This window comes from Mycetomoellerius zeteki, unplaced genomic scaffold (genome assembly GCF_001594055.1).
Source record: "Mycetomoellerius zeteki isolate Tzet28-1 unplaced genomic scaffold, Tzet1.0 scaffold214, whole genome shotgun sequence".
NCBI lineage: Eukaryota > Metazoa > Arthropoda > Insecta > Hymenoptera > Formicidae > Mycetomoellerius > Mycetomoellerius zeteki.
In genome coordinates this window covers 84007-107371 of record NW_017257106.1, presented here as the reverse complement: position 1 = coordinate 107371, position 23365 = coordinate 84007, and the positions used below count along the sequence as shown (strand labels likewise).

General features: G+C 37.1%; 1 protein-coding gene across 1 annotated transcript; it reads right to left on the bottom strand.

Annotated features, from left to right (window-relative positions):
• Positions 1-258: 258 nt before the first annotated feature.
• Positions 259-22760, bottom strand: LOC108722738 (uncharacterized). Its single transcript, XM_018448005.1, has 10 exons — positions 22381-22760; positions 20383-20754; positions 12208-12269; positions 6932-7134; positions 6029-6309; positions 3848-4288; positions 2996-3199; positions 2325-2578; positions 2115-2245; positions 259-1531 (listed from the first exon to the last, which is right to left on the bottom strand). The coding sequence occupies exons 2-10, from the start codon at positions 20470-20472 to the stop codon at positions 408-410; spliced, it is 2790 nt and encodes a 929-aa protein (XP_018303507.1). The 5' UTR covers positions 20473-20754; positions 22381-22760; the 3' UTR covers positions 259-407.
• Positions 22761-23365: the final 605 nt, after the last annotated feature.

Genomic DNA, 23365 nt, shown 5'->3' with positions numbered 1-23365 from the left:
TCTGTTGTAATAAAATTTCTTATATATTAAATTAAAAACAAAAATTGCACTTCATAAGGTTAATTCACAAGTAATGATTTATTTAGTCATTGAAAAGAAAAATATGACTATATTTATGTTTATCTTCCAACGCAAAAAAAATCCTCAAATTTTCATATCTATAATTTTGTGTAAAAAAACAGCTTGTGTAAAAATACATATAAATAAAATATGAAAAATAGCAATGTATGTTATCTTTTATCTTTATTTTTTATTAATAATTACATGGTTATTAGCTTATAGCGATCATGAATTAATGTATTAATTAAACATATTAACAATTTATGTGGCACAAAAATTGTAGGTCCATATTATCGCGCAACAATCACAACAGCGGAAAAGTTACGAGATCACATAATCTGAAATTATTAAATAAGTCTGTCATTAGGACCAGGATCAGGATTTTCATGATAATTGTCTATAGTCCTGATTGACTCCTTCGTAACACCTAAACTTTTGTTCTTTCTTCGTGGTGGTGTAGGAATTTGCTCTAAATCCTCCGCTAGGTTTTCCAAATTTTGAAACAATCTATTAGGTTTCGCAGGTGCTTCTCCCACAGAACTTACACTGTCTTTCGTATCAGTCGCGATACTTTCGAAAAAATCAGAGCTTGATTCTAATTCCGATTTGACAACAGAATCCTTGAAATCAGGATTTATCGACTCATCTAAATTTTGTGTCGTTTCATTATATGGCGATACCTCGTTATTTTTCAAATCGATGTCCATCATGACCTTTTCTTCCCAGGTGCAAAAGGACACTTTTCTTTTCTTCGGTGTCGGCATCGAGTCTCCAAGGGGCTGTTCTGAAGACACGGATAACCGATCCGTCTTATTCTCAGGCGTACTATCAACTAGAATGTTATCGTTAATTGAACATTGATCTGACATATTTCTGTCGATCACATTGTGTTTCTCCACAGGAATGATTTCCGGCTCGAGAAGCTTCTCCACAGAAGTCTGTTTACATTCCTCATTCGTGTTCTCTCGCTTTGTGATTTCGTCAGACTGATCCTCCTTCTCCAACATATCCGAAAGCGCTACCTCCAACTCGGTGAGACTCGGCGTCATCGAACTGAGATTACTTTCGTTGACTACCTCATCGTTTAAAACCTTGAGCAAGGTCGAATGATCATTGTCTAGAATCTGGGCTTTGATCTTTGGCTCCGGACTCGGTGGTGGCGTCTTTACCCGCTGATCCTGACAATCCTTCTTCAATTTGTTCGTCGCATCCTTGGCCAACTTTTCATCGAAGAAATCAACGATCTCTTCGTCGACTTCCTCCAGCATCTCCTGCGGCAGTGACTCCTCCGATATCGTTCTGATTAACTTGTTCGTTACGTCGGAATGTGCACGCAACTCCTTCGACTCGTACGGATCGTCAAATGGCTCGCTCTCGTTCGACAGGCTACGGCCGAAGATCAGCCTCGATTGGTCGGATCGATCGGATTCCCGGACGACGGCGCCGTTCCTGCAGGACCCCTCGATCGTATCTGCCAAATGGAATGTCCGCGGTTTAACTAGTCACGTACGCGAATAGTTGGGTACCTTCTACGTTCTAGACGATTACCCGACCAACCGGGATAGAATCCAAGAGCGAATAAGTGCATGGGATGGGAAGGGACGCGGAAGTTGCGGTCGGATATATATTCGGTTTACATAGTCAACGATTTCTTGTAAATAGAGAGAAGAATTTCACTCATCGTCACTTTTTCTCCGGATTGAGATTCATTTCAAATCATTTTCTATGGAACTGCAGAACGAGGAAATTGCGGTGAAATGTTGAAAAGTTAAAAAAATTTATAATCAAAGACATTCATGGGCTAAAAATTACAATTAAATTATATAATATTATTATCAATTATAAAGATCTTCAGAATGCTAAATTATAAAATAAATCAATTTTTGGCGTTAATTCAAATTTCAACAAGTTATAAAATGAATTCTTAATACATGCATATTAATTGAATTCTTTTAATAAGCGTGTTATAGACCCGTAGTATTTATATATACATATAGTATATATGTTTGATTAATTTTTATATTTAATTATCGTAAATCGTAAATATATTTTACCACAAATCGAGCGATGAAGTGCCTCATTTAGAAAAAATGGTTCTCTATGAACTGGCGAAGTTCCTAACTCGCAAGTTGGTGATACTTGACAGATTTCCGACATCTTAGGAGGATCGAAATATTTTAATGAGCTAAAATAAATTGATCGCATATTACGCTATGGATTAATCTTCTATGTATTTTGTACCGGAAATATATTGATCTTGATACCTATTTTGATCTGCTAGCCAATCGTCAGTATACTTCGATTCTCTATCGGAATCAATTATTGGCAATGCTACCTTGCCGAAAGATTGAGGTTTCTGCAATGATGAAGTCATATCTTGAACGCACGAGATTTTCATCTCAGTCGACTCTGTTTGCCCGGCTTCAGCATTTCGTGAATAGTCAGCAACATCTACACCTTCGGAAAGTCCTGCACTTTCCGCAAATTTGTTGTTACGATTTTCAGTCCGTGACGTATTCTATAATGCACATTTAAAATATACGAATTAATCCAAATATATAAATTAATGTGTTTTTCCACTTTATATGAAGGTATTTTAAATTTATAACATTTTTTGCTAGAAAGTGCAGGAAAATGAAGTTACATCTGCTTGAAGTTTGAGGAACTTTCGTTCCAACTTAATATTATATAACGCAGAAATGATATTATAATTTTGTCATATAAAGAGATGTACGGTTAAAAAAATAATTTTTCTAATTAGAACAACGTGATGTTCTGCGATAAAAATAAATTCATGAATATTCCAAATCTACTCTACTTTTGAAAGCAAGGATACATTTCTTAATGCGATTATTATAGTTTCTTCATCGGAATACTAGCGTTAACAGGCGTTAGCTTAATATCGATTTCAACGTGGCTAGCTTTGTAAACATACCTCGACAGAGAGACGTTGGTTCGAATCGCAATTACTGATGTCACTGAGGTCCCAATCCTCCAATTTACTTGGATCGTACTTCATGAATCCGCCATCGATGACCTCGTTCTCGCTAGAGCCCAACTTCTCTAGCACTTGATACAGCGACAGGTGCTCCATGCTACCACGTCGCGGCAAGTAGTCCTCCAAACATACACTGGTCTTCTGTAATCAAGAAATAACACAAGTGCAGTCATCGTCTTATTACTAGTTCTATAACTCTCTTGGTACGCCAACACAGCGAAACAAATCAAATTAAAAAGTTGACGGAAAGAAATATGAGGAAACATGTACAAAACGTGACTTTATCAAGATATCTCTTTTGTGAAGTAATAAAATATCATGACAAACTTTATATATATAATTTAAAGAAAATTTGAACGATTGTTTAATACGACAGTGATTGTGTAATAATCTAAAAAATCTAATTATGCGACTATATAATAGTTTTCTGCACTTAATCGTTATATATATTTTTAACCTTTAATATACATATATACATAATTAGATGATTCATGTCTTGTGCATTTCTGTTTTTTGTAGTAGTCGAAGTACTTGGTTTGCCTTTTTTTAAATACACAACTTTATAAATACTTTTTAAAAATATTAAATTAAATGTAGGAATTACTTAATAATTCTTTTATACTTGTAAACGTGATGAAAACTAATCCAGGACACAAACAATCCATCGCGTCGTGTGTAGTATAAAGGACCAGAAAGTCATCATGTGTAAGAGTTAATAGATAGCTCGATATTCAAAAATTTCTGCGTTTGATCTATGAAATGAAATTATGAAGAATAATTGTACTGAACCTCGGAAAAGGGTGATAGGAAAGATTCGGCCGGAAGCGAGACAGTGCTACTTCTGACGGGTCTCTTTGATTTCATTTTTTCTTCTACTCTTTCCTCGTCGTTCGTGCCTTTTATAGGATGCCTAGACACGTCCAGCTCATCGTAATTCGGCAAGCTAACAGTGCTGTAGTTCTTCGTCCTTGTATTTGCTTCCGGTCTGTCGTCGTCCCTCAAGGAATCCCTGATCCGCCTCTCGAGCTCCTTCGACTTTCGTCTGTCCTGGCGATTAGGAGTCGAAGAGTCCTTGATCGACTGATTCCGGGCAAATCTCTCGTATTCTTCGTTCTCAAGAACTTTCCGGTGATGGTAGCTCGACTCCGAAGTCCTCGAAGTTTTCTTGTCGGCAGGCGTCCTTTTGCCGGAAACCACCTCGCTGGATATTATCCTTCCGGTGCCATTAACCTATTGAAGGAAGTCGTTATTTTCGTTATCGAAGTCGAATAGAGCAAGGAATTCGAGATTAACATAATTCCCAAGTATGCTATATATATTTTTCATTTTTTATCTTCCTCGCACAAATTGGACGGTGCCATGCAGAAACGAATTAATCTATTAATATGATTTTGAACAAATTAAGTATGTAATAAAAAATGACACACACACACACACATATTGCAGCATGTTTTATTTTCTTCTTCTATTTCTACATAAAATAAGTAAAACACTGTCGTAAAAATTTTATAATTTAAATAACATTTTAATAAAATTTATTTTGTTTAATTTTTCCAAAGCTTAATTTGTATAATACGTTTTATATTCAGTTTTATATTATTATCTTTCTTTTGTTTTTAAATTTTTATTTTATTAACATTTTTATTTATTATAAATTACAGAACATTTTAGAAATCATTTTCTTTGCTTGCTAACTTTTTTCTTGTCTCATTAAGGGTCGTATTCATAGTCGTGATTCAACTTGAAATCCGATTTGAGCTAGGTTTGAATTAGTCTTTCATTTGAAAAACGCTTTTCAAACCACAATTTAATAAATCTGATTGATTCAATCTTTAGTTCAAACCTAGCTCGCCTGAAATGAAGATCAATCGTGGATCGATCTACGACTATGAATACGGTTACGGATCTAAATAATGTGGCACGATAACATTTAATAATTTCCACGTATTAGGTATGTATATAGAAGAGAAGGTGATATTATGGCACCCCAGTTACATTTTACACAATAACTTTGTTAATTAATGTGGCCTTCCATAAAAATAGCCTTAAAATATCAGTTTTGTTTAGAAAACAGTATTTGGTTACAAAATTAACAAAAAAGTAAAACATTTTAAAATGTATGCAAATGAATTTATATACATTCACATAACTTCTGCATATAAACTATTCAATACTAAAAATCTCAGTACTAAAAATAGTACACGTAATATAAACTATAGATTAACAGTAGAGCTATAATCAATTATCAAATAACTATTTTGATATGAAAATCTCAAAAATAAGGTCGTGAGTAATCAATATCCACAGAGGGCCACATTAGCAAAATGCCATGGTATTGTTTAAATTTGCATAACTCAAAATATATGTAGTCAAATAAAATGTTAAATAGCAAATAAAACACTCAAAAATACATATATTCATGTGATAATACGCTCAAGTTTAAGAAAAATGAAGAGAAGTAGATGTAATTAAATGCTAAAGTGTACCTCAGAAACGTTTCGAAATACTTGAAAGTAAAAATGCGTTATAATAAGTGCTGGTTATTGAGTATTGGTAATATTAGCGTCATAGTGTAACGGCGAGCTACTGAACTAATAATTCGCATAAGTAATCATTAGGATTCGCTATATAATAGCAGAGATAAGAGAGGCCACAATATATACACTAGCCATAATACCACCTTCTCTTCTACACAATTAATTTATGTTTCTACAAAATCTGCTAATTAAAATTGAACAGGCGAGTTTTACTAAAAGTACAAACCATTTTGTACAATTAATAATGTCATGCAGTGTATTATGGAAGATGTACATAATACACATTATCTATCAAAATTAACGAAAATGAGAATAAGCCATTGAGTGTTATTTAAATATAAAAATTGTGCAATACTGAAATGTGACGATATGGCATTGATTCGCTGGCTTACAGGATAATTTGAAGAATATCAATTATGATGAGCTAACTCGCCTTATGTTCGTAAATCTCTTTCGTCTTTCGACCATCATGCTTCGGATCTTCCGTGCAAGTCTTTTCCGTTCCCCATGTCCCGACTTCACCATTCTGGTTGTTGTTACTCGTCTTCGACGATCTGACCGAGAAATATAACGGTTCCTCACTCGTATCGCCGTGTTTCAAATTATTGGTCACGTTCTCAGGAATCTCGTCCGGTTTTGGCGGCAAGGGTCTGCTCCTATTTCTTTTTTTTCGTCTCGGTGGTGGCACAGGAGTGATGTCCTTCAGATTGGCGCCTGCGACGATACATTTATTCGAATAAATGGTTATCGTGCGCTTGATGTATCTATTCTGTTCGATATAACGACGTTTGTAACATGCAGATTGAACGAATTTAACGACTTTAATAATGCCAACAATATCGGTGGCCGTTACTCGAGCCATCGTCGCAACGTTAACGCGACTCGTTAAAGATCTACGTAGTGTAGCGATAAATTATGCGGGCTTATGGCTTACGCTCGGACAAGAAACGGAAGAGAGGGCTGTTCGCTGACGGTTAAATTTGCGAGAGTCAGAATCCTGCTCGCACATTCCTGTTACGGCTTCATAACCAAGTTGAAATTGCGTTCCATACGAGACGAAAGGTAGCAATATTCGTATGGGCAACAATTTCACGCAATGTCACGACGTAATTCAATCTCATCGTGTCTTTAATTCTATTAACTACGCTGTTTTTGCGAGTCGCGTTCATTAAAAAATTTTAATTAGATACCTTTCATCTTTCTTAATGCATTTTAGATTCCGCTGCGCGTCGCGCTGTAATTTCATTTTGTTTCGGTCCGGCACACGCGCTTTCGGCTCGTACTCGGTAACGATCCACCAATTGCCGGACAATCTGGCGATAAATTGTGAGCTTACAGTTGAATGTAGGTGTGGCAGCGAGACGCAGACTAGTGTCGACGATCGAGTTCGTGAGAGTTGAGTCCGCTCTAGGCGGGCTGGGCACTTCGAGATTGACGTCCACCCAGTCGCTAGGATGAAAGGGTCTGTCCACAGAGTCTATGCTCCGTCCTCTCGTGAGCACTTCCCTCGGTGGTGAACCGGCGTATCCTATTTCGGAACTACGCAGAAAAGATTAAGTTGAGCCTCTGCTTCCTCGCTAACGTGCCCTATATCTCGGAATGTAAATATATAACAGCCATGCCACGAATGAATTTGATACGTGTAATCGATCATCGTACGAATATATACTGCATTAAGTTTGTGTGAAAACCCATTGCGATGTGGATATCTTAGCAATGAAGACTAGTGATACATAGACACAAGTAGTTAAAGAAAAAAGCGCATGTCAGAGAAGAAATGGTTTTTGAGAGGCACTCAGGTAATATCGCTGTTTACTTTTTTCAAAAACCATTACTTTTGAATTTATCAGAAGCTATATATTTAGAAAGCTTTTGAAATTCTTGAAACGTTTTCTTGAAAAAATCCATTTTAGTTATCAATAAAGATATTGTACATACATATGCAATTTTATGTCGATTACCAAATATTTTACATATAAAACTGGACTGCATTAGGGATAACTAATTAAGTAACATAGTTATAAAATAACATTTTTTCATTAGAGAACTTAAATCTGTTATTTTTTCAAACACAAATTTTCCTATATATAATATTTGTCATATTGAAATGATGTACAAGCTGAATCATTCTCTATCGTTTAAAGATTTTTTCAAACTTCATGTAGTTTTTTGCGAAGAAGAGTAATCTACAGTGAAAAAAAAGGAAGGAATATGAGATAAATTCACATTCTTTCGTTGATGTCACGGATGTGCAAGCAGTCGACTGTTAATTCTGTACCACTTTCGAAACAATTTGCGTTCATCAAAAACTACACCTCGATGCACCGAAATAATCCGGAATCGCTACGGCGCTACATATAGCTTATACGGTTTATCGCAAATGCATTCCGTGTTTCTTCGCGTCCCTTGAGCTGTAACTCTTTCGGGACGCGAAACATTACCGGAATTTCTCTCATACAGTCTCCTGCTCGTGCACGAGAGTGCCTTTCAGCTTCGTATAAAATACTCCCAGTATACGCGAGCGATTTCAAAATATCTATAAAGAAGAAAGAATTTCATTCGTCTCTCCAGAATTTATCAGTGATTTAGTTACATCGAACTAGTATCAATATCAAGTAACATGACAAAATATTAAATTCTTTCTGATATAATATAATTATTAAATGAGTTATAACAAAAATTTTTTCTTTAAGAAAAAGAAACTAGTAATAAATACTAATAATGCTTTTTATTTAATATACCCTCATTATGTGAACAAGAAATAACAATAAATCGTGTCTATAAGAGGAACGAAGCATTCTCTCCTAATATGTTCGTTTAAAACAAGATAGAACTCATGTAAAAATAATAAAAAATAAATTTATTTCTATTTTAACGTTTAGAAAACATTGTGAATAATTAATTGATCAATATTTTATCCTACTTAATGAATATGTGTGTGTGTGTGTGTGTGTGTGTGTGAGTGTGTGTGTGTGAGTGTGGGCACGATTGCTCGTTCTATACCAGCGAGGGACCGTAACAGCGTGTGACACACGCAGTTTATTTACTATGTAATCCGCGCACATATATACGAGCCGGTGCATCGTAATTTATGCCTCAGCGTGCGCGAATAATTTACGTGAAATGATCATCCTCGTTGTTCTTGCGGGCTCAAGTGAATTAAAATTCACATTGTTGGAACAATTTGTACCGACGAGCGGATTATTATAAGCATATCTCTATTGTGCGCGTGTTTTATCAAAGTATATTCATAAAATGTGCATTGTTATCAACATATGTTTCAATCGGCGATTTTTAAGCTTTGGTTTGCATCATGTCAAGAGATTCGTCGATGCGATTTATCTTTAATAGGATACACCCTTCAGCAATTTTTTGCTAATAACACGTAAAGTGATCAACGATAAAATGTTATTATGTTAAACGCGAGGTTTTTCATCGCTTAATTTCACCTTTACCGGCTTTAATGTGAAAATAAACAGTACTATCTACGTCGTTAATTACAGTCGGATGATAAACACCGGTTCAACGTCAGGCAGCCTAACAGTGCACTATGAAGAATATCTTGCCAGTTACGAAACTGCTGTGAAATTACTATGTAATTTTACAACGTGGACTCGTTTCACTCGTTATACAGAGTTATTAATCAATTTTATTGACGAAATAAACTTTCGCCATCGATAACTCGCGCAGATTGAAATTGACAATTAACTTTGTCGCGCTACACCTTACATAAAGTTCGGAAAATATTTCTTCTTAAAAACTATTGTATACATATATTATCTTTAATTTCTCTTGGTGTAATTAAAAAAATTATTTTTTATACCAAATTGGAACGCTATAATGTGTTAATTAATTGAAATATTTTTATTTTGTACATTGAAATTATAATTTATCAATTATACCTTGAACTGAAACATGGAATAATTGTATCGATCCAAACTACAATATTTTAATGAAAAAAAAATCATCTAATATTGAAAAAATATTGAACAAATTAATTGCGAAAATGTTAAGTGAAAGTCTCAAATCTTTAAAGTGTTGATAAGTTCACTTTTGCTCGCTACACTTATACGAGTACAAATGTTCATGTACCGTAAGTCGTAACGTGATATGACAGGAATGCTTGTGTAACTACATAATATGTTTGCTGATAATAAATTTAAAATATTAACTCGTCATGTGCGAGGTAGCGAACCATTCACCTGTTCGTTGCTATCGCGACAAAGTTATCGATTGATTTAATCTTTCTCCAAGCAAGGCAAAAACATTTAATTGACGTAGCCACGCGTATACTACACGACTCAAAAAAAAAAAAAGATCGAAGAGAAAGTAGATTCCTTCGAATAGGTATAATTGAACAGTAGTAAAGTCTGGTATAGTTCTCATAAAATATGCATAACAAGCATGTTACTTGCTGCACGTTTTCATCCAGATTTTTAAATAAATTACTGTCACATTAACGTATGCTATTCATTAATATAGGATTTTTTAATATTACTATAAATTTTATGATGAACGCTGTTAAAATATCCAAGAAACTAAAAATATATAAAGATTAATTTTTATACAGAAAAATATATGAATTTAGATTAAAACTACAAATTATTTCTTTATCATATTTTCGCTGTATATAACAGAAAGCTTCAATTTAACTTACTCCATTTCGCAACTTTTACAACTTATTTTTCTGATATACAATATATGTATATAAATATGTACATAAATATGTTAAATATGATAATGTTGGACTCTGCTTTCGCATATACACAGTAGTTTTTAGACGTTTGCACTTGTGGGTCTAAATGTTCTACTGATCCTAAAAAGGAATCAATAGAACAAGGCGTAGGTTGAAAGCAAACTAAAGCGACATACCCACGCTCGATCATCGCCGTGTAGATTCACTGTCACGCGGCCTAAAAGCTGTCTGAATATAGGATAAACCTGTCACACAACCTAGATCCTTTTCCACAGTAACGAGAACCAGGAGACCGTCGTCCTGCCCGCAACGCGCCACGCATTTTACATGTAACGTGTCCGGACTCCAAAAATATTCCTCTGTCGAAATTCGATTCCTCTCCTTTCACAATCGACGTTACAATAATCCGGAATTCAAACGAATCGAATATCGCGTATTATCAATAATTTCTCATAGATATATCATAAAGAAAAACACATGTAAATAGGACGATGAGATATTAATTATTCTGCATAGACCTTTATTTTAACTATATGATTCTATTATTGTACTAACACGAAATGATTCTATTATAAAATATTCTAACTGTATCAAACAAATCTGTTGTAAAATATTTCACATTATAAAAAGAAGAATCAAATAGAAATAATAACGAACGCAATTCTTATTTCTTTATTTGAAAAAAAAAAAAAGGAAACCATTTTTGTTCATTAGTATAAAGAAATAACTCTAAATCGTTTATTAAATCATAATTAATTTTTTCTTCAATTCAAATTGTAGACTAGTATAGAAAAATCCAAAGTTAAAACATTCCGACCTCGCAGTCTTAAGAGAAAAATTACTGAATGTTAGCTACTTCGATTTCTCTGAAGATCGACGAACTGATTGTAGCGCTTGTGAGCATATGATTCAATTACGAATAGTGGCAAGGTAGAAATAAAATTACGTTATCGAGTTCGACGCAGCGTTCGCCATTCGCTGACACGAGAGTGTGACCATTTAAGGTCGAGCCCGCCACCTCTCTCAATTCATTGTAAAGTTAGGTTCACCTTCGACGCTTACGCGTTAGGTCGTTTAGATTTCACCTCGAGGCTGTTACCGTCGCATCAGGAAATTGCGTTCTTCTCTCCTTACGTGCGATATATCGTGATTTATTGCACGATCAACGAAGAATCGTAATCGTGATACTAAGCGTATTTCTATTGCGTGTCGAAAAGATAGCACCGTTTATTTTAATTATAACATTGTTGCTGTCTGTACGATTCTTTAACGTTACATCATCGTTTATATTGTATCAAAGAAGTAATTGCCTGATATACGCTTCGTAACGTTGCCCGATGATGTCCAATTGTATCCATAATATAACTTTCGTACCGAGTGTTTCAAGATTAGCGGAAAGTGGATGTGTAACACGATTACTTGTCCATTAAGCCAATAAGCTATCAAGTCCATTGTCCAGCTCAAATTAGCGGACCTCCTTTTATAAATTCTCTTTTGTAACATACTTCCTGTGTGTGGAATGATGGCATGTACGATAACATTAATCGCATTAACGGTATAGGTAACACAATTTTTTCGGTGGGTCATCAGGAAGAAGCAACCCTCACCGCGTCACTTTCTATTAATTCAGATATCTCACCGGAATTAATATGATTGTATCAATTATAATATTCCCTGGCTGCTTCTAAGTGATTATCTCCGACCCACGTTCTCGCGCAATTAACAACGGTGATGCACGCTCTTGGCAATAACCGTCAGCAAAATTACAGAGCGAGGTGACTCTTAAAAGCGACACTGAAATCCTGTTACTTATACTACGTCCAGTAAAACTTGCGTGCAGCTTTCCATGATTTGCAATCGCAAAATGCATAGATAAGGTTTGAAGAAAAAGAGAAAAAAGAAAAAACTATGGGTACCTCGTAACTCTCTGCGTGGCGCCTCCTAAGACCGAGCCTTCCTCCTTTAAACTTGGATAAATCTGCAACAGAAATAAGCATGAATGTTATACTTTGTCGTTCTACATTCCTATGAAAATTTAAATGAAGAGAAAAGTACCGTTTTCATTGTTAAATGGATATATGTTCTCATTAAGTTGTAGACTGAGCAGAATTAATGAGAACATATATAGAACATCGTGAGAGAAAGAGAAATATATACATAATGTATTATGAAATACAATAAATCTATGCATAAAGACAGAAAAGCGGTTTGTTAAATTCATGAATTCTGAAAAATCTGAAGAAAACATTTTCATGACAATTATATTTCAATGAAGATAAAAGAAACACTTTTCGCGTCATTTTTATCACTAATTAATAAATATTTTGGCGATGAGTCTACCTTATAAAATACGATGAAGAAAATCAGAAACATTGCTTATTTAGATTTTAAATGCTATCATAAATAATTATTTTAAAGTGAAAAATAATGGTTTACAATATCAATCATGAAGCATGAAATAATTGCATGAGATTAAGCAAATGATTCTATCGATTCTGTTCCGTCGATAGCTTATAGGTAGCACCATCGAGGATTAATAAGTCATTAACAGCATAATTACTTCGGCGCACCCTTAGGTTGGGAGAATACGAGGGCAATTCTCCAAGCGGGCGTTGAGACGCGAGGTGGATGAAGGATCGTCGAATCGATCGCATAGGGAGCCGATTAAGCTAATTCGCATTACCTGGCTCATCGGCTCGTTTACTCGACCGAAAACCATAGACGCAACCGATTGTGCCCTAGAAATCCTTTTTGAAAAGTTTGCGGCCGCAAAAATCCTGCATTTTTGTGACTGGCGGATTAAAGATCGTCCGTAAATCTTGTAGATAAAGTAGCTGCATCAATTTTTTTCTTTCAGCTTACTCTTACAATTCTGAAATCTCGGCTCTAAAATGTTGGAGGACGACTCTCATAATTCTTTCGGAACAAACGGAATTTTTCGTTGCAAGATATTGCACAGTAAAGATTTGACTTTGAAAAATGGCATTTTCACTAAAATATTGTGTAAAATTTGCTTAGGAGGGAGAAACATTTGTTCAAGAAATTTTAGACGACCGCAATTTTAGAAGGATCTTTCAATGACATACGCATGCAACTTGAAAATTAAATATTGAACATAATTAGTACACCCAATTAGCATGCTCTGTATGCAATTAGTGTTAGTTCGCTACTTATTTCTCAATAAAATTCGAAACTATTAACAAAATTAGAAGCATAATAAGCGTTAATTAAATTAGAGGCATCTGTTTAATAGAGGAATTGCGATAATTTTATATTTAGAATTATGTTATGGCGAGCTTGCCAAATTATTTGCAAATAACGATAATGGTTTCCAAACGCTTGCGTTATCTTTCAATTTAGTGGAATGTCCCGGGAAGACGACACAAGCAATAAGCTTAACGGAAACATGACTTGGTCTCTGACACTCTTGTCGAAGGATTACACAATCGGCCGCCATCCTATGCGAATCGCGTTGCATAATACCTTTTGTATCCTCGCGGGACGCGAAAACACGATGGCGTGTAAGATGTGTGAGTAAGCACCAGTGAGCTCAATACTGTTTCATCGTCTTTACGATCGGCCTTCGGCTACAAGATATCTCAGATGACTCGCCCATGTGACGCGTCGAACATTTTCAACACGTTGAACAATTATTTCCTTTACTTATCAACGCGAATGTATGCTCAACATACGCGAGATTCATTCGATGCCACATGCAAAGAGATATCTTTTTTTAAACAAAATCCCTTAGAACAATTCTAAGATATTTGACTTTTTAATAATTCTCTTATTGAAAAAAAGTATTGAAAAAGAGCAAGAGATTATGTTCCGATGGGTGTGGATAATGACATTTCAAATGCCACGCTAATTTATTCGATCTATCCGTGAGAAAGAAAAAAAAAACATCGATCGGAATCGATGCGGTCAAAATCGTTGTTTCCTTCACGTCATGATAATTTTAACAATTCGAACGCGTCAAACGAACTCCGAAATATCAATTCTGTTCACGTCCTAAAACGAGCGAGCGAACGCATATGCTTTTCCCTTTTCATTAACAGATGTCATAACAAGATTCCATTTTTCTCGAAAAAAATTATTTTTTTAAATTACAAAATCGTTTAAGAAAAAAAACAGCTGTTCACACTTGTGAAAAGCTTCTTCATTTTTATCTAATTCAGTTACATAATTTGAACTTTATTGTATATAATTCATAAACAGGGAACTACAAAGAAACAAGTTCTCGATAGTTTTGCTATAGACAAACTCGAGCAAACGAATTAAAACTTAGTCCATGGCAGGTTAATCACAAGTAAACGAGCCAGAAGGAAAGGAGGAGGAACGATATAGCTTCGGCGTAATATAGATACGTTGTAAGTGCCGCAGCAAATAATAGGGCGTTAACGAGATTAAACAGGATGAGAGGAGCGTCCTTGCATCGATCTCGCGCAGCACGGTGAGATGGCAATGTATGTTACCTTCCACTGTATGTAAGTACATATCCACGTATGCTGAACAGCCCTTTGGAAATCGTACACGTGTCGCATGGCCGTTCCTCTGGGCGCGGTTTACATTGCAAATTTGTCGGGAAACTTCTCGCGCGCGACACGTTGCCCGGCGAGTCAGTGAGCAAAAGTTATTTTGCCGATTAAGTTACGCCACGAACCAGGATCCGAATCGCCACTGTCCGAGAGCATTGTTTCAGCGAAATGTTGTTCGCAAAATACATTCGCCTGGTCTTTCGGGGCTGCGCTGCTGGCCGACTATTTGCAAAAGTGTGATTGCAAATAACGTTCTTGCAGAAGCAAAACGCTGATAGAAATCAAAACTTATCTTTATATTTTTTATTAAGAAATTATAATACAAAACGCGCATTGAACTCGTTGTACAAAATAAATCTCGTCTCGTATAGTAGGTATTAAATTTCCATTTCGTGAAGGATTTTTCGCAAAACTTGATGAGAACTCTTGCATAACTTTTAGCGCTAGAAATGGACTCGCATGCACGCATGCGAAAAAAGTGTTTCCTGCCAAACAAAATGAATGTAGTGAGTTTAGTGCACCAGTTAAGAGATCCTTCCTTTATCGCTTGTAAATGCATTTTGCACGATGGTTGTTTCGGCAAATGTCAATGCGGCAAGAAGTTGAGTCCTAGCGTGAAATCTGCGCGCATTACGGCACCGGTTGTTACCAAAGTTTTATTATATCTTCGTGACAGTGGGCAATTTTCTGGGTTCCTGCACAAATATCTAATGTAACTTTCACTATCTATTAATAATACAGTAGCGTAGGTCGATCGGCCAACGTCTACCTCCGTGAAGCTGCGATTACGACGTTACCAAGGCGTGATGTCTACGAATTGTCTTTTTCGATCACAGGATTATTTAACAAAATTGAACGAATGCAAAGTTTTCAAGATTGCGTTAGTATCTAACAAAACTCGGTTCGATGTATAATTTAACGATATAATACAATTTGTGTAGTATTTTTCTTATAATATAAAAACAAAAACTTATAATATTTTTCTAAAGTAACAGAAGAGATAAAACTGATTTTGCATCTTGCTTGATTGTATACTTTTACAGCGCTTATAACTTTTTTACAGCGCAATATAAACAATTATGTGTTTGTTATCAGTCATCTCAACGATCAAAATTTTTTAATTAAAGGTGCTAAATTAAAAGTGACAGTTTTATTTATATTTATCAACTTGGCATTTTATCAAAACTAATGCAATATGTTGCAAATGTTTAAATATTTATATACTTCTTCATTGTTTGTAAATTTATATACGAAAATTTATATCAGTGCTAAGTTTATATTGAGTGCTAAGTTTTAATTAGACAGTAGAATTATACTGCAGAATGTTATAATAATCTCATTAAAACCTATGTATAAAAATTCATAAGTTCTATCACTACATTTTAATCAACTTCGTACATCACTGAAAAGTGCAACGAGTCTGGAAGAGATTTTAAGTTGTGACACATTATTCATATGAATTCATAAGAAACCGCAAGAAAAATCTACTGATATGCAAATATCGTTTGCTTCGCTAGCATACACTGCTACGTTTTATGTAATCTGTATTCTATTGCTAGAGCGGTACTAGGTACCGGTGCTTCAATCACAAGTACATGGTGTGTATCACGCAAACGTAATTGTATTCACATGGTTCTATGAGCTCTCGCATACATGGTGTACGCATACATACGCAACTGCACAGGCGTGCGTCGCTAAGGATGTTGCGTTTTCCATTTCGACGAGCTCATGCATAACAGTGATATTAGTAACATATCATTAACAATTCAAACCAGGTCGACTCATCAAGGTTTCTTCGAGGGCTGATATATTCATTAATTTAACGTAAATCTAGGTTAGATTTATAGATAATGTCGACAGTAATTAGTGTGGCAAATTAAAGCTGTTAAATTGTTCTTATTAGACAAAAGGAGGATTTCGTAAGCCAAAAGTTTAAAAAATTTAAATTATCTAAGAAATATAGAACGGTAACTGGGGGGGGGGAAGAATATTGACATACCGAAAATTATAATATAATATATTCTTTAAAATGAGACAATCCTTCAAAAATAGAATGTTAATTTAGAATAATATCTTCTTTTTTTACGATGTTATGATTCGAGATTGCGCCCACCATTCTCCAAATACGTATACGCATGTATATGCATATGAATCAGCAAAGCATATTTTTTAGTCATGCTAGCAAAATAGAAATCATGTCCACAACATTGAGTGCGATAAGGAGGTAAAGACCGGAAACTAGTTGGACGGACTCACCCTAGAACGGTCAGTAATCATGTTTTCGCGATAATCTTGACTCACCCTTAATAAAGATAACAGCGAACTAAAAGTAGTCGAGACAAAGTTCCATTACAGTGCATACTTATCGGTCTAAATCGCACCGTTAAAACTTCGTATTTAGATAATCCGTGAAAAGCATAAGGCGTTTCATATTAGTTGTTCATACCAGTTTCGAGTTCGAGTTTCTAGGTCGTGGTTGAGACATACGTTGCAGGAACAACGTAATTGTGCAAATACAGATATCATATCAATCCCGCAATTTTACTGTGAATACGGCGTATACGACGCGAATCCGGAATGCCGCGAAGCGGCACGCGACGAGGTACATACAGGATGAATAATACGCGCATTCGCGACTCACGTCATACGAAGGCACAATTTAATCGCGTCTAAAAATATCTCGATGGATTGGAAGTTAGCTTCGATGGTGCAAACAAATTATCTGTAACGATTGTTTGTCAATCGGCGATTTAGAGCGTGGGTGTACCAGGAAAAAAATACGCTAGCGTATACAAGAAGAATACACAAAATTACACAGGCATAAAAAACAAAATTTAATGTTTGATCTGGAAATTAAACCATGGTATTCTTATATATTTTGATGCTCAGAAACGTAACGCCTAAATTACTGCATCACGTCACAATTTTTTTTATCAATGGGAAATAGCTCGATTTTCTACTATTTTTAGAGCCATTTATGGTTTATTAATGTACAACCTGAGGTAAAAGAGAGAAAGTAAATTCAACGATAATATTAAGCTGATAGGTTAAAAATACTGAAAAATCGACTACTTTCAGTCGATACAAAAAAATGTGATGTGATAGAGCAATTTTGACATCGGATTCAGTTTCAGAGCGTCAAGGTACATAAGAATACCATAGTCTGATCTCCGGATCAAAAAATTTGCTGTGTGTCTGTACTATCGAATACGACGCAACGATTGTTACGTTAGTATATACAATCTACGTAATTTACATGACTTTTCGGTATAAAAATAGAAAGTACGCTGTGAAAATATTCGAACAAAGAGAGGAAACAAGAATATTTAGAGAGGAATAATACTTGTGTTTCACATCACGAATATTTTCCCCAATTTGCCCCGAAGGCCGGTAATTTTCTAGTGAATTGTTTTTTCGATATGAATATAGCAAAAACTGTAAATATCCAATGACGACCTCGCGATTTTTTCTCGTACTATTTCTTACACAAGAAATCCTTGACATGCGCTACGTTTTCTCCGTTTAACACCGAACTTATCATACCTTATCTAAATGACTATACACTACGAGTGTGAATTACTTGTTTCTCTCTCTCTCTCTCTCGCGAATGCGCGATGACCATCTGCGCCGTTCTAAAGTGATTGCTTTTTAACGCCAAATATATATGCTACCCACCTTTGAGCAGAAGCGAAAACATCGTCAAAGTGAATTCTAAATAATAAGATCGCGCATCCCGCGAAACCCGGCCAACATCGATGAAAACGATAATATAATATGAAGCATGTAAATCAGGCCTATTCAATTTGAGCTCCGGAGCCAAAACGCAAAGTCATCGACGCAAAAAAATTCAATATGGATAAGGTGATTGTAAAGTGTTGATATGCATCTGAGTGACGCTTATCGACACTTTATAGTTCCTAAAATTTTACTCACATTGAATTTTTTTGCGTCGATGGCTTTGCGTTTTGGCTCCGGAGCTCAAATTGGATAGGCCTGATGTAAATTATTAATATATTAGGTGTATATGTACATAGGTCGTCTGAAAAGTTTTGAGCCTCAACATGAAGATGGTATTACTCGTCAAAACAATTTTGGTACTATAATCGTACATACTTTGAAAGATACCTGCGAAAATTGTAGCTACTTCCGGCGCTTAGTTGTTGTTTGACAGTCATTTGTGCCAGTCAATGTCAATGTTTTTGTAAAAATGGAAAAAATCGAATATCAGCAGTCGCCATGATAAAAATTCACGAATTGCGGTTCGAATTAATTGACCATCCACCGTATTCACCAGATCTGGCCCCCAGCGACTTTTTTCTGTTTCCTAGGCTCAAAGTTTGACTCGGAGGACAGAAATTTTCATCGAACGAGGTCATCGCATCCGTAGACGCCTATTTTGCAAAGCAAGACGCTCAGTATTATTTGAATGGATTAAAGGGGTGGGAGCATCGCTGGAAAAAATGTATCGACTAAAAAGGAGACTATGTGGAAAAATAAAATTGAATTTGACCGAAAAATTACTTGTTTCTATGTTAGGCTCAAAACTTTTCAGACGACCCTCGTATATCGCAATTTTGGACTTAAATCGCGAAGTTCGATTTAATTCCGCAGCTGCGCGTCATTTCTTGGAAGTTACTGGAGAAGGATACCGTTGAATCTCAATTTTTCGCTTGGAAAATACGCTTATTAATCCCTTTAATATAATTTATCGTATCTACGTTGTCACAAGTAAAAGCAGCAAGTCGCTAGTAATTGCGATCGCATCCGCATACCCGAGATTCCGAATTAGCGTGGCACGCACGCCTAACAGCGTTCGCAGATTTGTGCAGTCCGTGTAGTCCGAGTGTCGTGTATGCGTGTGTACATATATACGTTATATAATAACGAGGCGCACGTCTCCATATCCGTTTCAAGTGCACGAGGAAACCAGCGGCCTTCTCTCTGTATGTTCTTTTTATTTTCATACCGTCGCGCTTCTCATCGCTTATACCAGAGACGCGACCGACCGGCGCGCCTAACGATCGTGTAAAATTATATTGCAAACAGATGTTCTCGTGATACACCGTGAATACGAGAGTCATCGCATAGTTGCACAAGTTAAATTATTTGCCGCGGAAGTCGGATTATTCCCTGCAGAACTTAACGCCTAAAGATTCAACTGTCTCGACTTCACCACATATATATATATATATATATTATATATATATAAAATGTATAATATTTATACTCTGAACGTAAAGGGGTCGATATGAAAGTTTGGACGATTATTTTCGACATGTATTCACATAAAGTATGCAAATACACATTATAGATGTTAGGGGGAGAGAGAGAAGCATAAAGTCCAATTTACAGAATAAAATAATAAAGGGAGCGATTTTCAAACTAGAGTAAAATATTCATGAGGTTTCATCGCGAGCGTTTGCATAAATTACATTGCGCGCACGCAAAGCTTGTTAGCGAATCACTCGCACGTCATTGATCACAAACACATGATTAATTATCGATTAACGATTGCTTGAGCAAGAAGTGAAACGTGTTTCCGTGCAAACATACCCGATGCGCGCATCGTACAAAAACTCGATCCAACGGAGACTTGGAGTCCTGGGCCTTGGAGGTTTTCTCCTTGCACCACGCTTGACCCATTTTTTTTCTGTAGCCTCTCCGGGCTCTTCCTTTTCTAGTCAAATCGCTCGTACGGCTGCCAGAGTGGTTCCTTTCAGCGATAAGACTAGGTAATGTAGGCCATCTTCCAGATCCGTTCTTTGTGACCTGCCGCAACCGACGTGTTTCCTATGTTCGACGGTACGATCGGATCTCGTCTGAATCCTCGAATGTAAAAGAGAGGTCGGTGAGGCCCCTCGAGGGAAATGAAAGAAGGCGTTGAGATCGTGCGCGTCCACCCGATGCGTGACCTCCTCTCGCCGTCTGAAAGACAACGAAATATCCCATTGATCTATTCTATTCGTTTCGCATGATAATCCCTACAATTATAATAACGCCGATGTTTTAGCTTTGCGATGGTGGATTGTTCTTTGAACATTTAAATTTAAATAGCAGATAGGCGAAAATATATGTTAATCTTTTTGTGTAGTTTGAAAAAAATGCAACGATCTTTCAGAAATGTAATAAAAATCGTAAAAGTGTAATAAATTTGGTCGCAGTTGCTAATTTCGTTTGATACTTTCGCAATGATTTGGTATAAAATTATGAAGAAAGTTATTTATTTGAGGTTTTAGTAATACATACGTGTATTTGGCAAAATGAAACTGGGACTCATTCACTTGCGTTAATGTAATTAAACGCAAAGTGGATTAGATTGTCATTGCATTGGATATATGGATGGACGGATATTCGAGTCATCTTGCTCTTTCCATGAATGGACGTACGAGTCGCGTTGGCATTGAGACTGCAACACGGTCACACAAACCGCCTTCTTACGATGCGTCATGTGCGCTTAAAACTCGCGTATACGCCAATATACGCACGAGTACGCGCGTCTACGCTCACCTTCGCACATCCTCGTGTGCGAATATGCGCGTAAGGCTAGGTCCACAACTTTGCTTTAAGAGGCCGTAAGTCGTAAGTTTTAAGTTATAAGTGACGATATATCGGCCACAGAACTTATGCTTTTAGGCCGTAATCCCGGATCTACAATAGGTGTTTTAAGCCTTAAGTCGTAAGAAATTGACTAATCACAGTCGAATTCGAGGAGAATAATCGACTAAGATTCGTCCATTTCTTATGGCTTAAGACTTAAAACTCTATTGTAGATCCGGGGTAAGAATTGAGTTTTGCTCAATTCGCTTAAGTCTAAGGGCGCGTTCACACCTTGACGGAAAAGTAGAAAGCGGAAAAGCAGCAGCCAATCAGAACTCGCGCTGGTAGTCAACAATTTCGGCTGTTTGTACTACTTACTATCAGCGCGAGTTGTGATTAGTCACTGTTTTTCCGTCAAGGTGTGAACGCGCCCTAACGGTTAAAGCCTAAAGACTGCGCAAAAACAATTTAAAGACAGAAATTATTATTACTTATGCCTGGTTTATGCTTCGATCTTAACCCTAAAATCCTAAAATTCAGTCAATGGAATACAGATTTCCGTTAGGACCAATTAAGACTGGTAGCCCTATTGGCTGAATTTTAAGATTTTAAGACCGAAACATAAACCAAGCATCAATCTCTTTCGATTTATGATTTAAGACTTCTTAAAGCAAGGTTGTGGACCTAGCCTAAAGTAACTACACGGAAATCACGAAAAAGGGGGAAACGGTTCATTGCACTTTCTAAATTGCAGCCGATGGCGCACGATGTGTGCACCTGTTCAAGCAATCACGACCGTGCGTGCGAGATTGTCGCTGAATCGTACAGTATGCGTAGAAAATCTTCGATAAAGTTTCAATAACGGTCCAAGTCCTGAGATAAGAAATAAAAGTCCGTCCGAACAACGTCTGAAAAATGTCGATTAGTCTTTCGAACGTTCTTAATTATTAATGCCCTTTAAACATCCGCGTGCCATCCGAACCGCGTTTGGTTCTATCGCGCGCGCTAACGTACCTATTCTTCTCAGAGCCGCGTTACCAGCGTAGTTTATTCAAGCACACGTCTCTTCGGACAACCAATCTCAGTTGTCAGCGGTTACGATGGATCACCTGTGAACACGCGCGCGAGCACGAGCAACGGGTTAATGGTGACGGAGCATAGCGCGCGACTGCGACTGGCGACCGCGGCTGCGGCTACGAACACGCGGCAACTGGTACCACACCAGTCAACTGGTACCGGTCGGTCAGACTGGTAGCACTTGCAACACCGTATTCCGGACACCGTGCGTATTCTGGACAGTCGGGCAGCGGCACTAACGACAGCAACAGCACGCGAACGGAGATGGCATGCAGGCGAGACGCCGCGCCGCGGCCTCGGTACAAACGCTTTCTACAAACCGCAGCCTCCGCTCTCGCGACGGGCCCCAGCCCGGCCGCGGCCCATCGCTCCAGCGCCAACGAGGAGATCGGCGGCGGAGGTTCTTCCTCCTCCATTCCTTCTCCACGCCTTCCTCGTCCTTCGCACTCTCTGCTCCGCTCCGCTCTGCTCCGCTTCGCGACAAGAGCCATGATACACACACACACACACACACACACACACACACACACACCTCTCGATCTCTCATCCGCCTCACCTCTCCGGCCCGCGTCTGATAGATTCTCTGCCGGGAATCCGACCTCCTACTCTCTCTCGCAAGTTCTTTCTCCGTGCACTCCCAGGTGCACTCGGGATTCCACGATTTCCTTTTCCTTTTCTTATTCCTCTTTCTCGTGATACCCTCGCGACAATCGGCGCCTCCTCCTCCGCCGTTCGCATACACTTGTTCTTTGTCCCGCTTCGGGACATTGTGTTTCCCTCGTCATCGTTCCCCGCACATTGTCTCGCCTTTCGAGAACGCATTCTCGAGAAATTTGACGCGCTAACTTGATACGTTGAGAATTGTCTGCTTACACTGCTCGTGATTTTTTTATATTTTTATGTTAATCAATTCTATGAGTTT

Coding starts and splice junctions, on each gene's coding strand:
- LOC108722738 (XM_018448005.1), bottom strand. CDS start 20,472: ATGGGTCAAGCGTGGTGCAAGGAGAAAACCTCCAAGGCCCAGGACTCC. Junction 7,135..12,207: donor GCCACGCAGAGAGTTACGAG/GTACCCATAGTT, acceptor TTTTCTGCGTAG/TTCCGAAATAGGATACGCCG. Junction 2,579..2,995: donor ACCAACGTCTCTCTGTCGAG/GTATGTTTACAA, acceptor TGTGCATTATAG/AATACGTCACGGACTGAAAA.